The 16,126-nt window shown below is 30.4% G+C and overlaps 1 protein-coding gene across 3 annotated transcripts; it reads right to left on the bottom strand.

Moving 5' to 3' along the window:
• Positions 1-2,296: 2,296 nt before the first annotated feature.
• Positions 2,297-11,933, bottom strand: LOC129939128 (esterase B1-like). Of its 3 annotated transcripts, none has more exons than XM_056047005.1 (6): positions 11,725-11,933; positions 4,336-4,648; positions 4,106-4,256; positions 3,483-4,049; positions 3,247-3,422; positions 2,297-3,176 (listed from the first exon to the last, which is right to left on the bottom strand). In XM_056047005.1, the coding sequence occupies exons 1-6, from the start codon at positions 11,766-11,768 to the stop codon at positions 2,715-2,717; spliced, it is 1,713 nt and encodes a 570-aa protein (XP_055902980.1). In that variant the 5' UTR covers positions 11,769-11,933; the 3' UTR covers positions 2,297-2,714. The 3 variants fall into 3 exon arrangements, with proteins under 3 accessions (XP_055902980.1, XP_055902982.1, XP_055902981.1); XM_056047007.1 differs by lacking the exon at positions 11,725-11,933 and adding an exon at positions 11,348-11,488; XM_056047006.1 differs by lacking the exon at positions 11,725-11,933 and adding an exon at positions 6,692-6,744.
• Between the last annotated feature and the right edge of the window lie 4,193 nt (positions 11,934-16,126).

Here is a 16,126-nt window from a genome sequence, read left to right as displayed (position 1 = left end):
TTAAGTTGTTAGAATATTGATGAACGTTAAGTGGTTAGAAAATTGTTGAACAGTTTAATTTACGCGACGTTACTAAAAAGAAAATTAAAAGGTGAGGAAGTTCTCATTCCGAAGATCCCCGACATGCCGTTTGAATTTAATAGCCTTCAATTATTCTCGAATGACTTTTGCAGAAGCTGTATGGACGAGGAAGAGGAAGAAACGGTTCTTCATCTTCTCTGCACATACCTTGCTCTGGCTCAAAAACGCAAGCATTCTTCTTTAACGATCTAAACGATCTAAATCATATCAGTATAATCAGCCTCTCACGTTTCGTAAGGGACTTAAACTGGTTCCTTTGAGCTTAGGAGGAAGCCTCAAGATTCATGTGGTATCACAATGGGCCATTAAACTAACCTAACCTAAGACCTAATGAACTTATTTCAATGTTTTTTTTCTGCACAAGGGTTTATACTGTCTTAATAATATTTTATGATCAAAAATGATTTTTTTTTTAAATTCAATATCTAGAAAACAGGTCATAATTTTTTTTAAAGAAAATCAAATATAAAAATAATAAGTTCTAAATGACTGTGTACTAAAAATATTTGGAACCGACATTTTTAAAATTACTTCACATCCCGTCTGTCGATTTGTCTTGCTTAAAAGGCTTGAAGGTTTCCGTGTTTTATTAAAAAAGTTGTTTGTTTAATTATTCTAAAAAATTAACTAAAAATTGTCAACAATATTTTGCATATGATGAAATAGTTTGATTTAAAAATCTTTTTTTGTCAACAAGATTTTTAGCCGAAAACCAATTTTCACTATACCTAGCTTTTTTTAAAGTTATTATTTCTTTTATAAAAAAATACATAGTTTTCTAGGAAAATGTATCACGGAATGAAATCATTTTGAAGTCAATACATTCATTTACTCACGAGATATCGAGATCCGAACAGCAATTTTTATCAATTTTGTTTACTATTTTTTGTAGATTTTAATTTTTATGAAAAAACTAAAAGTAGGATTTTTATACAAATTGTATTAAGTGTCAAAAACAATATTTTCTATTAGATGAAATAAGGTGGACGCCAATAGAATAAAATTAGAAATAGATATTTGAGTAGAAAATAAACTTTTACCAAATTTTAGTATTGTTCTTTTTAGGTTTTCATTTTTTGTAAAAAAAACTGTCAATTACATTTTTTTTTAATATTACCGAATGTTGACAACAATATTTTGTATATGATAAAATTTGCTTGAAGCCAATATCTCAAGTTTTCAAAAAGATATTGTAGTCGAAACCATTTTTTAATAAATTTTAGTATTGTGTTTTTTTTTATTCGATTTTTTTTTTTTATTTTATCGAATATTGACAACAATATTTTTTATAAGATAAAATTTGTTTGAAGCCAATATCTCTAGTTTTCGAACAGATATTGGAGTCGAAAATCATGTTTTACAACATTTTAGCAATTTTTTTTGTATGTTTATATTTTTTTATGAAAAAAAAACTGTCAATTCGATTGAGTGCGGCATCTCTCCATCAATTAACCTTAATATTTGTTTGTTTCGTGAAATAAAATTGAATATTACGCTGATACTAGTATGTAAGTCAAATACAATGTGGAAATAAAGTCGATATATGTTATTAGTCTTTCAATTTCAAATTTTTGGAATTAATGTCAAAGTTGAAAAAAAATTCACTGTACAGCCCAAACACATTCCATCTATGCAGACGGAGCCAAAAATTACCCGAAGAATTTTTCTCTCGAAGCATCCTAAGACGCTTTCTTCTTACTTTGACAGGATCGAGGGCTCAGAGAGAGGACTTAACTACTGCGGAGTTATTTTTCGTTTGATTTCAGCGTTAGTATCGTTGTTTGATATTTTATCGTTGCCTAAGTAGAGAAAGTACATAACTACCTTAAAGTTATAGTTTTCCATGGGGACGTTTTGTCCAATGAAGACAGCATATTCCTTGTCTTGCCCTGATTGACCACTAAACTCATCTTGTCCGCTTCCGTCACAATGTTCAAAAACGCTCCACTGACTTCACGCTTTTATCTTCCAACTATGTCAATATCATCGGCGTATCCGATTAATTGGATGAACATTCGGAAGATTTTGAGACGAAGAGAGTAGCAGTTGGTTCTCTAGATGTATCTTACCAATGTTTCAAACCCGTTGCGTATAACGGGTGCTAAAGACCAAAACCGGTTCGATGTCACTGCTGCTTTAACGTTACTCTTCTATTAATTTAGTTTAAGTGTTATATTATAAAACTAATTTTAATCTTACTGATAATAAAAAACACTTTTTAAAATCTTTTATATTTCTTATTTTTCCCCTACAAATGTTTATATAAAAATACAAATTTACATATTTTGCAAAATAAACATACACCAGTAGCTTTTAGGTATAAAAATGAATCTGCTTTCACTCTTTGAACAAAAATTGTTATTGCATCTATATTCTTACAGTGTAGGACTCTGGACCTTTAATGGACCATATCCTTTTTAGGTATTTTAAAATTATATATTTAAGTTCTAGTTGGAGGTTGTACTGAAATACAAATTAATTTATGCAAGGAACAACCCACCATCACAATTATAGACACGAAGTTAATTTATATCTTTTACAACTAAATTCCGAGGTAGATGAACACCACATAACATCCTGATGATTCAGAGGTAGATGAACCTCTTACTATCGAATGTAGCATTTTGTTTACCTTATGTTTTTCCATACAATCGAGATTTTTCATACATACTATCCCAAATTTTCAACTTTTCATTTTCAGGCAAATCAATAATTTTCACTTCATTTGATATATTGAAACACTTTAGATTTGTTTCATTTTTATCCAAAGGTTGAATGTTAACATCACTTATGACATCACAGTTGGGACTACCATTTTGGGCAAAACTTGTCCAAATGCCAATCATCCTTTCAATGGTCCTGTACTCTGGGGTATCCTTTGACAATCTACACGAAAATGTATTGTAAAAGAGATAGCAAATATCATCGCCATGACATGCACCATTATGTCCCTTGCCGCATATTAAGTTACGAATCTGGTTGAAAAATGGTGAGTCGAATTCAAAACGATATAGATATGTGGGTGCTTTGCTGAACTCCAAACGAGACATAACTGTGCGTGATATCCCATGCCAGAACATTTTATATGAGAGTAACTGTATAGAAAAATTGCAAATAGTTTAAGTAATTTATACAAATTAATTACAAATACAATGTTTTGATTACATCAAGGTATTGCATGGATGTTTTTGAGCTGCATTCTTCATCGCCAAAGTGTGTCTTTTTAATTTGAAGGCCAAACTGCTTGCATTTTTCACTACTCCTGTCCAGACCAAGATCATTCGGGACTAGATATTCACAATTTTCGACTTCATCGAGCGTAATTGGTCTCCTGCGAATCTCTGAACAGCGTCCAATGAATTAAAATAGTTGTACAAAGCAAAATGGAATTTTAAACAAACCTGGAAGAAAAAGAAGTCCTTCATGAGAGTTTCCACCAATCATCAGTGGAATATTGTTGCTCCAAGTAGTCTTCATTAACTCCAAAGGTTCTTTAGGAATAACGCAGTCATCTGTTTCATATGGCTCAATGGTAGGAGCAAAAGCAAACAACACGCGGTTCCGTTTTTCATCCTTGTTGGTTATCCTTACGGCAGCTGATACAATATCAGTACCTTTTGCCTTTGACAAGAACTCATACACAGCTTTATCATCACCAGCATCAGCTCCTGTAAGACCCATTGCAACCGCTAATCGATATGGCCAGTTATTGGCCGGTGGCATAGCCCAATGACACAGCGCACTGCCAGACTGAACGATGGCTTTATGAAAGAGTCCTTCGGTTTGAGGAGAAATCATTAGAAGATGAGTTGATGTTCCTCCAGCGCTTTCTCCAAAAAGGGTTACATTCTCGGGATCTCCACCAAATCGTGAAATATTTTCTTTCACCCAGCGTAATCCCAAAATTTGGTCTTTCAATCCAGCGTTGCCAGGAATATTTAGTTTTGGATCGTTAAGACTAAGAAAACCTATGAAATTTTGGGCATAAAATAAATTTTCTTTAAGTGGATATGAAATTTCAAACCAAGTGGCCCTAATCTATAGGTAATGGATACATAAACAACATCTTTGTCCATCAAATAGTCTGGTCCATATAAATCCCGGGAAGCTTCACCAATTTGAAAACCACCACCATAGATCCACACCATAACAGGTGATAGCTTGTCCGGGCTTAACTTAAAAAGACAAAGATAATTATTTAAATTCTTAATTTCCTTTTTGTTCCTTAATAAAGAAAAAAGTCAATTATCTTACATTTTTCGAAAACACATTGAGGTATAAGCAATCCTCTGAGCCTTTGTATTTTGTGAAAACAAAATTCTCTTGTAGTGGTTTTTCACAAGGTTGTGTGCAGTCTTTTACTTCAACCCATGGGTCTGGGGGTATCGGAGCCTTAAATCGAAGATCATCCAACGGTGGTTTAGCGAATGGGATATTTTCAAAGCTATAATATGGAACTCCATAAACGGAGACCCGTTTAACTCCCTTGATTGGCCCTTTCGTTGTAAGAACTTGAATTGTTTCACGTGTTGTTAGCGAACTTTGTTGTATTTTGTATCCTATGACCCTGCAAAAAAAGTAAATTATGTATCTTTTGAATAAAGACCAACTTAACTTTCTCCCTCCTTTAGCTTCCAAAATTTAATATTTAATTAAAATAAGATAAATATCTACTGCACAAATTGACTCGATATAAATTTCACAACATTTTGTTTGGTCTTCTAATTATGACAATCTGATGGGTCACAAATCCAGAATGATTTTATATTACAATAATAAATGAGCATGAATAGTAAACCAAAAATTCTTTCTAGACATTGGAGGTCGGAATTCTAAAGATCTTATCTAAAGCTGCAATTTGATTAGTTTAAAAATGTATACTTAAGGACTTCTTGAAGTTTGCGTCTTCTTTTTTTTTGAATGGGGGTTTAATGTGAGCACTTTTCCAAATTAAGATAGAAGTTTTTTTTCTAGACTAAAGTACTAATCTCTGAAAAATATTACTTTAGCTCTTAACCTTCTGAATTATTTCCTTGTAAATGGGCAATAAAAGTGCTCGTTAAGAAAATTACACTATAAACTTTATAAATATTCATCAGCACATAAGTATATTAATAGGAAACAAACCTTTAAACCCCCTTTTATGTATAATTGGAAGACTATAAGAAATGGTTTTTTTTTTTTGGTTAATGTAAGATGTTGATATACATATGTTAGGAGATAATTAATTAAAAGGTTCGTTAACGTCTTGAATATGTTGATAAATTATCAATATGATGCGGGCTTTAACTATTTAAAAGAGCAACTAAGTGCGATGTATCTTAATACGTAACTTCTATAAACTATTTTTTTTGTTGCAAAAAATTGATATAAAAAATGACATGCTTTTGATGTACAAATCACGTACATATAATCGTTATTTACATATTATGTATGAAAGTAATATAAAATTGTTTCAAATTAATATTGCGTTTAACTTGTCCCCTTTCACAATGGAAATTTAATTTGCGTATTGTTATTGGACGTTCTCTTCGTCAATATTCCTGATGCATCCTGGCCCAGGACTTATTGCGATCAAGCCAAAACGAAAAAAATCGTTTGAAATAATCGTTTCATCAGTTTCGTGTTTTATATTGAATATTAAGTTTTGCTTTTTAATTTAACTTAAAAATGAGAAAAATTTCATGACTAACATGGTTTTGCGAGTATAAGTTTGTAGTGAAATCAAAATATTCTCCAGGGCTAGAAATGCATAAATCTGCAATGTAGATATAATTTCCAAATCCACAATTTAACTCTTTTTAATAAATGTTGGTTCAATATGCGGACTGATGAGATAAGATAGTAGTGTTTCTATTGAAACACTTTATTTTCAAAAGATTTTTGTATCGATGTGTACCAACACTGGAAAATGGTTTGAGTAAAGTTATTTCTAGTATTATTATTCACACATATTTAACATATTAAGTTTACTCGCACCATGTTTATTGTTCATGTCCTTAGTCCGTTTAAGAGGCAAACAAAATTTGACCGTAATTTGCGAGTCAACCCATTCCTGACCCACAAAAGTATTTTGGAAATATTTTGTTTAAATGCTGAGTAGAAACAAATATATTTAAGGCTGCGTTAGCACCAGTAAGATGAATATCATTTTTTCTGAATTAGAGTCTCATACTTGGCGATAGAGAATGCTCGCTGCCATCAAGGCTTTGTATAGGAAAACTAGTTTTCATATACAAAGATCAAGGTAGGAAAAGATCTGTAAAGAAATGTTTTAGGCAAAGCGATACACTGTCATGCGACTTCTTCAACATCGTTCTGGAAATAATAGTGAAAAGTCAACTGTGAACACTAGAGAAAAGACACAGTCTTCCAATTCCAAAGCTTCATCCAATTGCTCAGATACACCAATGATATTGACATAAATGGATCAAAGCGTTATGTCAGTGGAGTGTTTTTGAGCATTGCCTGGGAAGCGGAGACGATGGGGGCAGGAACAAGTATATGCCGTCATCAAAATAAAATGCACGACTGGGTCGCACGAACTTATTCCTGTATGCAAAGAGTCTGTTTAAAAAATTACCTACATATATAAGATTTTAAAATATACCTGTAAAATAAGTTTGTCTTCAAAGATGTAAATGCCATTTGACACAAATAATCCTAGGACAACTCATCCTGGAAATAAAAAATACTTGTAAGCATACTTAACGAAAACAATTGTTTGTGTATTCAACTATTTCGTTCAAAGCTTTTTCCTTTGGATAGCTTTATTTTAATTTCATATTAGAAGATGGAAAGTAAATTATCTGAAGATAAGAAAGAGGAAGAACATGTATGTTTAAATTGTAAAACGATCGCCTATCGGTTGTGTAGTTAGGTAGGTGTCTAAAACGAACATAGAATAGTTCATTGGCGTGCTCAGCTTTATGCAGATAGATGGATAATGACATGTTTATGATGATAGTGAAGAAATTTTGTTGCTAGATAGAATGAACCTACTACAATTCAATCACATTCCTTCTTTCTTACAAGTTTTCAGCGCTAACAAGGAGTTTTTACGTTGAGTTTATTTTTTCCGTTAAGAGCTTTTTCAAAAAAAAAATTATTGAAATCAGTTCATTTGTTGCTGAGAAAATTAAAAAAAAAACAAAATAACGGTTCTATGAGCGGTACTTTTCCTGAGAAATACAAAAATATGTTTTTTTATTAAAAGAAGCCAAATTAAAAAATAAAATTTTAGAGAAAATTAAAAAAAATATATCGGTTTGGTTTTGAGGAAATTCGAAATTTTGTTTTTTGACTAAAAAAAATTATATGGGGGCCACTGTTAGTTTTGATCTTAAAAAAAATTAAACAAAACGCTTCACGCGAATCTGCTCAAAACCTTAACTTCCAAGGAAACTAAATCGCTGTTTAGGCTGTAGGAGCGTAGACAGACAGACGAAACCGACCGTACGGAATCGCGGGACCCACTTTTTTCCACTTCCTTACCATCGTAATATAATGTTTGATTAAAATCTCGAGTCCGAAATTTTGAACAAATGCAAAACTTGCCATAAAGTTCCTATATGTCGCAATTAAAAAAGACATTGAAGCTTTAACTTTGAGGTAGTTAAGGGCTTTGTATACCTAAAGGCATATATAGAGAGTGGAAAGAAGATACAACGACAAACTGTACGTGCTGTACAGCTACACTAACCTAATTAAAAGAATAAAAGTCCAAATACTCAGATGGCTGAGTCATGTAGAGCTAATGAACACGAACGCTTCAGCGCGGATGGTATTCGAATCCAATCCCTATAGACATCGTAGCAGAGGAAGACCGCAACTCAGGTGGTGCTCGCAGGTGGGAGACAACCTCAACTAACTTGGCGTTCGAAACTGGAGACAGCCAACTAGGACCGATCTGGCTGGAGACACATATTGGTTGAGGCCCAGATCCGTTCCGAACAGTAGCGCCTCCTTAATTAAATAAGTAAATAAGACACAAAAAAAGTCTAGTGTAGTAATGTTTTATCGAATAATTATATTAAGGTTCTTAGAAACCAGAAAAAGATATATGTTCTTGAGAAAGGGAACATGCTATGTTAAAAGACTAGTGCAAGTTTGAATGCATTTAATATAACTTAAAGTATTGTATATGATTAATGTAAGAAAAATCTAACTAAATATTGTATCTTATGTAACTTTCAGAAAATTGCATTATTTAATAAAGAAAAAAGATAACAATTTTAATTTGTGTTAATAACTTTACAACTAAACGTTTGAAGTTCAAAAGCACTTCTAGACTCTGAGCACTTGAATTAAATCTTTTTATAAGGAAAAGATAATTGGTATCTGGTTCAAATATTTACAATTTAAAACCAATAAAAAGAATGCATGCAAGTGTAAAGCTTCAAAAATATTTATGTAACATCTTCCTATGGTTATAATATTAATCGCTTATTTGAAAATCACATTTTATCTTATAGTTTAATTTTCTTGTGTTTTAATCAACCTTTTTTAGGATAACTATACCACGATTTACCTGAAGCGGAAACGATTTAAATTTTGTTTCAGTTTTATATATAATGGCTGTTTTTTATACATAAACATCTCACAGTGATTTAAACTTGTTTTTCTGTAGATTTTGATTTGAATATTAATAATTATGTGTTTTCATTTGAACTGATTAGCGAGCAATTTTGTTAAAAAATGATTGATAATAAAAAAAATACGCATTTAACATTACTGAAAAATGGATATTCTAGAACATTTTCATGCAAGAATAAAGAAACTTAGTACTAGCAAGTAGATATGGGCTGATCTAATAGTTGATAATCAATTTACCAACAATATTTACCAATTATGAATAAAAGAAATTAAATCAAATCTCAACAAAGATTTGTTACACTGGCGACAAATTCTAAAGAATTTTTTAAAACTTTAAAGCCATTTTTCGCAATCTACTAAGCTTACAATGTGATTTACTATTTTAAACGATTTAAACATCTCGCTATGTCTTAGAAATTTGGTCGATCTAAAATCACGGAATCCGTACTTTTACTTTAGAAATTTTCTAAGTACATATAACATCCGTGGATGGATGGGTCCAGTCAACTCCTTGGAATTCCAATTAATTACGAACTGTCATTTTATAGACATATTCGGATGCCCGTTTTTTTTTTGTTTAAAAAGGGAAATTAGCAATTTAAACGTTAATAAAATAAATAAGTTAGGTTGCGCAACAGTCCATGAAGAACCAGGGCCTAGTGACTTACAATTCTAAACCATTCCTGTGTGCGAGTAATGTTGTCAGAGATGGGATCCAAATGGCTAATTTGAGAAAGCACTATTTCATGATAAGAATTACTCTTGGAGGATTTGTCAATTTCTCGCAAGAGGCAGTACCCGTGAAAAAGTTAGATGGCACAGACAGGAATTGAAAAGACCCTTGCATGACAGGCCAACGCACTAACCATCAAGCTACGGGTACTACTAATTTAATAGTTAGCAAAATTTAAAAATGTTGGATGTTAGTACATTCGTTCACTTTTTGTTAATAAAACATGTTCTTTATAATAAAAGTGATCGTTTAATTTAAAAAAAGAAACCATTGGAAAATGTACAAAAGTTCGCCAAAATAAATATAAAATAAAAAACAAATACTTCTTCTAAAGTATAAACTTAATTTTCAGTTCATATGTTTTTTTTTTAATGAACACTTATACGCGTATTTGTTTGTTATTAATTTCTTAATTCAATACAAATAAAAACGCATTTCTAATTAATAATAATAAATGTTATCAAATTCCTCTAACAGATCTACCTTTTCTTTATATTATATGCCTTTTAGTTTTACACGAAATACTCGTACCAATGCAACACTTAACAAATTATTCATTTACACACTTTCGTTTTTTATAACCTTTATTATAAGACGTGCGCTCGCATAAATTTAATTTACCAACCTAAAGACATCATTGAATAAATAATATGCAAAGTACCTATCAAATCAAAAAAAAAAAAACAGAATCAAAACAAAGAAAAGAAACAAAACACACATAATGAAAAATTTCCATCAGTTGCATCAATGTTATTTAGAAAAGAAGAAAAAAGTAAAAATCCAAAAAGCTAAAATTGCGGAACACTGCCTCGAAGCAGGTTTGTTTTCATTTTTTAAATCGAATATAATATAGAGAAAGACACTTCTCTTTCCTCACCGCAAAGTTTTCAGGGGCCAAGACTGGTCGCAAGTACTTAACCTCTTCAAAATTTAATTTAGATACCAGTCAATTGAAAATGGTGTTTGAAGTATTTGAATACCAAATAATAAAGGGTGACTTTTCGAACAAAATTCTCTAGCAATAAAGTACATTTCTCACTCGTTAGGTATGTATGATGGAATAACGACTGTCACCGTCACATTCATTTCGGAACTATATGGTCACATGATAACCGACGGTGCCACATGCCACACGCCGCAGAACTCGAACGAATATAGCTTTATTGCAAGAGACATTTTTTCAAGTGAGTACATGTGTACATCTATCAAAAAAGAATAACAATAGTACCTAAACGAAATACAATAAAATAAAAAAACACAATATTTATTACGAATATACTGAGAATATCGAAACTAAATCCTAAATCTAACAAAAACTGAAAGATCTTTTTAACTTTGTTCGTAAAATGTCAGAATGTTGAGTTAGAATGAGCTACGGGCTGCTACAAAAATAGCAAAAAAACACATAAGAACTCATTTCTATTCAACCGAGATCTAAAATTCCTGAACTCAAAAATGATTTTTAACCGAGTCATACAGATATGATTAGATGCAAAGAAATTACCGAATTCTTTTTATTTTAAAAATTAAGTTTCGAAGATAATACGAGAACTACTTGATCTAGTTTGTATGTTATTTTGGAACTTCGTCAAGAAATTGTCATTAGTTAGTTGGTCATTCCAAATCTATTGGAAAATAAATTTGTTTAACGTATAATTATAATATTCACCGGATTTTAACCAAAGAAAATAATTTAAAACTTATTTTTGTTTTCTTTAGAGTTAACCACACAAGTTGATTGTACTGTTCTGTCAAATACCATAAACCCAACATTTTTGGACACCTTTGGAATCCTTTTTTAACATTACAGCTATTTTGACCTGATGTTCTTTTACACCTAAAAAACTAACAAAGGAGGTATCCATATACCTGCCTGAGGTTGAACGCTGCCATTCTCATTCAAACTTCACCTCATATTGACACTAAAATTAAACTCACTTTTTTAACTTCTTCAGCATTCAACAGTGTTTGCAATGAATAAAACATGAAATTTTAGTTACGAAACCAACACGTATGCTTTAGTTTTATTAGCCAAGCAAAACACATAGCGGCACAGTCCAACAAACAATTTTCGAATGCAAAAAGATACTTTTTTTTTAACTTCTTCATACATATTTGTAATAAATACTAAGCTAAATCTGGATTATGTTTTCCCATAAAAATAAGCACACTATACAGTTTAAAACACAAACTTTTAATAACACCCTTTAGGATGATTCAAGTGGCATAATATTGCCTGCATTCATATAATGAAACTAGTTTTAAATGAACTCTGCACTACATCATTAACTCATAAGCGTAAATTGTTTACTTACTTGAAGGTCAGTTTGACCATATCTAGGAAACTAAGTGCTGACATTGAAATGTATTACTTTAATGAAATTTACAAACAATACACTTGATGAACATAGAAATAAAATATACAAATAAAAATTCAATACTAAATATAAAATTGTAATATCACTGTCTTCATACAACAGAAACCGTTATCTGTTTATTCATCGAAATCTCGACGCGAACTAAAGCGTAAGTTAGAAAAGAAAGTCGACCAACCTGTATCATTAGTGAAGAAAAATGTTCCGCATCATTCGGTAGCTAGTGAATTACAAATACGAAAGATAGTGAGTAGTGTGAGATCGTATATCGAACATTATACACATGGTGAGAGAGTAATAGTGGGCGCCCTCTGGTGACCTATCCCCTTACCATTATTTTAAACGCAAGAAAAATATAAGAGTACAGAGAGCAAAAAACTTTAGGTACAACAATCGTTAATCAGATTTTAGAGAGAGATATTTTTGTTAACTTACTGAACTAGTCTTTGAAAACTAAAATTTTTAAAATATACTTTGGGGCTGAAGCAAGGCACATAATAAAAATAATAAAATGTGTTAAGCTTTAGCCAGAGAAAAAAGATTGAATAAACCTTAAGTTGTAATATAACGGGTGTTCTTTTTAATAGTGAGGTTTTCAATCAGACTATTATTTTTTTTAAATAGCTCATTTTGACAGCTGACTTATTTTACTGACAACTACCCATCCTATCTGTCGATTTGTGTTGCTTAAAAGTTTGTAGGTTTACGCATTTTGTTAAAAAAGTTCTCTGTTGAATTATTCTTAAAACTTTAAAAATTACCAATGATATTTTGCATATAATGAAATAGTTTAATTTTGAAATTATTTTTTGTTAACGAAATTCTTAAGCGAAAACCAATTTTTACCAATTTTAGTAGCATTTCTTAAAAAACAAATATTTCTTCTATAAACAAATACAAATTGAATTAATGAAATAAATTTGAAGTCAATATATTCTATTGTTCACGAGATATCGAAAACCGAACATCAATTTTTTCCAAATTTGTGAACTATTTTTTGTAGATTTTAATTTTTTATGAAAAAAAATATTTTGTGTGAGAAATAACTTTGAAGCCATTATTAATAATTTTTGAAAAGATATTTGAGTCGAAAATAAATCTTTACTAAGTCTTAGTATTGTTTTGTTTTATTTTTGTAAAAAACATAGTCAATTCGATTTTTCTCAAAATTTTAACGAATATTAAAATCAATATTGCTTATAACAAAAGATCAGTTTAAAGGCAATATCTTTAAGTCTTGAAAAGATATTTGAGTCCAAAATCAATTTTGTACTTTTATTAATTTTTGTTTAGTTTTCATTTTTTTGAAAAAAAAATGTCTATCCGATTTTTTTTTAAATTTCACTGTTTGTTGACAACAATATTTTTTAAAATAAAAAAAATTATTTAAGGCCAATATCTCAAAATTTTGAAAAGATATTTGAGTTGAAAGTCAATTTTTAATAACTTTTAGTAATGTTTTCTTGCGAGGATTGACAAATCCTCCAAGAGTAATTCTTGTTATGAGAAAGTGCTTTCTCAAATTAGACGTTCAGATTCAGCATATAAACTGTAGGTCCCTTCCATTTCTGAAAACATTACCTTCACACAGGAATGGTTGAGAGTTGTAAGTCAATAGGCCCTGGTTCTTCATGGACTGTTTCGCCAACTAATTTAATGTTTTCTTAGGTTTTTTTTGGGTAAAAAACTGTTAATTTGATTTTTCTCAAAATTTTACTGAATGTTTACAACAATATTTTTTAAAACATGATTAAAGTTTAAGGCTAATATCTCAAAGTTTGGATGTTTGAGTCGAAAATAAATTTTTACTACCTTTGATTAATATTTTTTTAGGTTTTTATTAAAACAGTGTTTCTTATAAGATAAAATTAGTTAGAAACCATAATCTAAAATTGTTTAAAAGATATTTAACTCGAAAATCAATTTTTACTTACTCTTTACTTTTTATAAAAAAGAACTTCGAGTTTTCTCAAAATTTTAACAGATGTTGAAAACCTTATTCTTCGTTGCACAAAATTGTTTTATAGAGAAAATCGTTTTTTGTTCGTAAATTTTTAGAGGTAAATAATATTTTTTTCAGTTTTTTTGTATTTATACAAAAGAAAGGAAAATTGGAAGTTTTCCCATAAATATATTTTTATATATCACGTCAAAATATATAATAAAAAATTAAATTCAAGTCTCTAGCGTTATTGGTTCGTGACATTTTTAGGGTTAACCAAAATGTTCAACTTTTTTTAAAAATGCTATGGCAAAAACAACCACCCATGCACGTTTTTTGAGAGCCTTTTCTTCATCTTTCTGTCTTATTATCTGTATACAAAAATTTATTTGAAGTCGATATTCCTTCTGGTTCTTGAGCTATGGACGACGAAAAAAACGTCGCGACCGACGCACGGACGTACGAACGTACATACACACGCAGGCAAAGACATCTTTCTAAAAATCTTTTATTTCGACTCTAAGGGCTTTGAAACGCCGAGAAAATTTCAAAATTTTCAATTCGACAAATCGGACCCATTACAATAACTTCCTATGTTAAATTAAAAAGGGGCTGCGGCGGAGCTAAATAATTTGAAGCCAATAGTGACAAAAATTAAACAATCTATTTAAATGTTTTACAATTTACTAAGGGGGTCTACGAATTTAAACCTTTCTTTTCGTTTTGTTAACTTGTAAATCGCGAATTGCGTGTTATTAAAAACTAGCATCCAAACATGTAAAGGCGACAGTTCGTGAAAAAAAAACCGAATGCAATTAAACGAACTTTTTGATTAGAGTTCCCAACTGTTGAATTGACCATTCCATTCGGTGTTCTTAAAAAAATAACTGTACAGATGTCATGCAAATTCAGCCAACGCTAAAAGCTAAATCAGCCATTCCTTGAGATTGTCCTTAATCAATTGTAAGTAACTCTTATTGATAGTTATTGATTGTAAGATGTTAAAACCGTTTAAAATTAGATAAGTCATCATTGAAAAATGCTAAACATGGCTTTAACATTTTACTAAATCGTTTAAAATATATTTCTTTGTTGTCCTATGGTGAGTATGTCGATTGGTGAGTATTATTTTCTTTTTTATATATTTAGGTTTTCGTGTTTTATTAAAAAATTACCAACAATATTTCAAATAAAAAAAGTTTGATTTCAAAATCTACATATAATATTTCTTATAAGATGAAATTAGATTCAAAGTCAATTCAATATCTTAATTTTTTAAAAAGATGTTTGAGTCGAAAATCAATTTTTAGTAATGTTTTGTATGTGTTTTTATTTTTGTTAAACAACTGTCTACGTATTTTTACTGAATTTTGAAAACAATATATTTTATATAATGAAATTAGTTTAAAGGCTATATCTTAAATTGGCCACAAGACATTTGAGGCGAAAATCAATTTGTACTAACTTTTAGTAATGTTTTTTTTTTTTTTTTGTAAAAAACTATCAATTCGATTTTATTTTAATTTTACTAGATGTCAAAAACTTTGCTTTTTGTTGCATAAAATTACTTTTAATATGAAATCAATTGTTATTTGTAAAATATTCTAGGTGACAATTGTGTTTTTTTTTTATAGTTGTTCTGATTCACGATCATTTTTTTCAAAATTATATAAATTTGGTATTATGTCACTCAATAATTCGATTCAAGTCGCAAGAGTTATTGGTTCGTGAGAAAAAAGGGTTAATGTTCACCTTTTTTTAAATTGATTGAAATGCAGAGAAATGCCAACATTTTTAATTCGACAAAATGGACCGATTACAGTAACTTTCTGCTTATTTCAGATCGATGTTTGCTAATCATGCAAATTTATAACCAAAATAATGATTCGGCACGCGGAACGCATCACGCGCTCCCTCCAATATTCGTTCGACATAATCACCCAACAAAATCGTAAATCGAGAAGCCATGAATTGGTTTAAAACGATGTTTACTTTAGTTGACGATGCGCAATTCACGCTATTGCTGCATTGGAGCAAAGTTTCGAAGAAGACCCGAATGAGTCAATCCACCATAATTAGAACTGTGTCCACTCATTTTATGGAAAATTTAAATGAAAAAAGGAAATTCCATCTGCACCAATATTTAAACTTGTATTAAGCTCCAGAATACCTTTTATAATGTCGTCAACTGACAAACAAAAGTGGCCCACATTTGTGTTTGAAAATTAAATTTAGTCATAATTAGTATCAGGAATAACGACAGTATAATGATCATTGATCACTGTAAACAGTCTCAAAAATAGATGCAAAAGGATCGCATGCATAATCCAATTAAAAGATTTTATGATATTGTATTCCATATTAGTTAAAACTTTTGAGTTCTGTTAATTTGAACTGATA

The sequence above is a fragment of the Eupeodes corollae genome, chromosome 1 (genome assembly GCF_945859685.1).
Source record: "Eupeodes corollae chromosome 1, idEupCoro1.1, whole genome shotgun sequence".
NCBI lineage: Eukaryota > Metazoa > Arthropoda > Insecta > Diptera > Syrphidae > Eupeodes > Eupeodes corollae.
This window is presented reverse-complemented; position numbering and strand designations above follow the sequence as displayed.

Bases quoted from the DNA above. Each gene is read 5' to 3' on its own strand.
- LOC129939128 (XM_056047005.1), bottom strand. From the start codon at position 11,768: ATGTCAGCACTTAGTTTCCTAGATATGGTCAAACTGACCTTCAA. The intron at 4,257-4,335 runs GTAAGATAATTG...TGTCTTTTTAAG, and splicing joins TCAATGTGTTTTCGAAAAAT to TTAAGCCCGGACAAGCTATC. The intron at 3,177-3,246 runs GTAATCAAAACA...TTTTCTATACAG, and splicing joins CATCCATGCAATACCTTGAT to TTACTCTCATATAAAATGTT.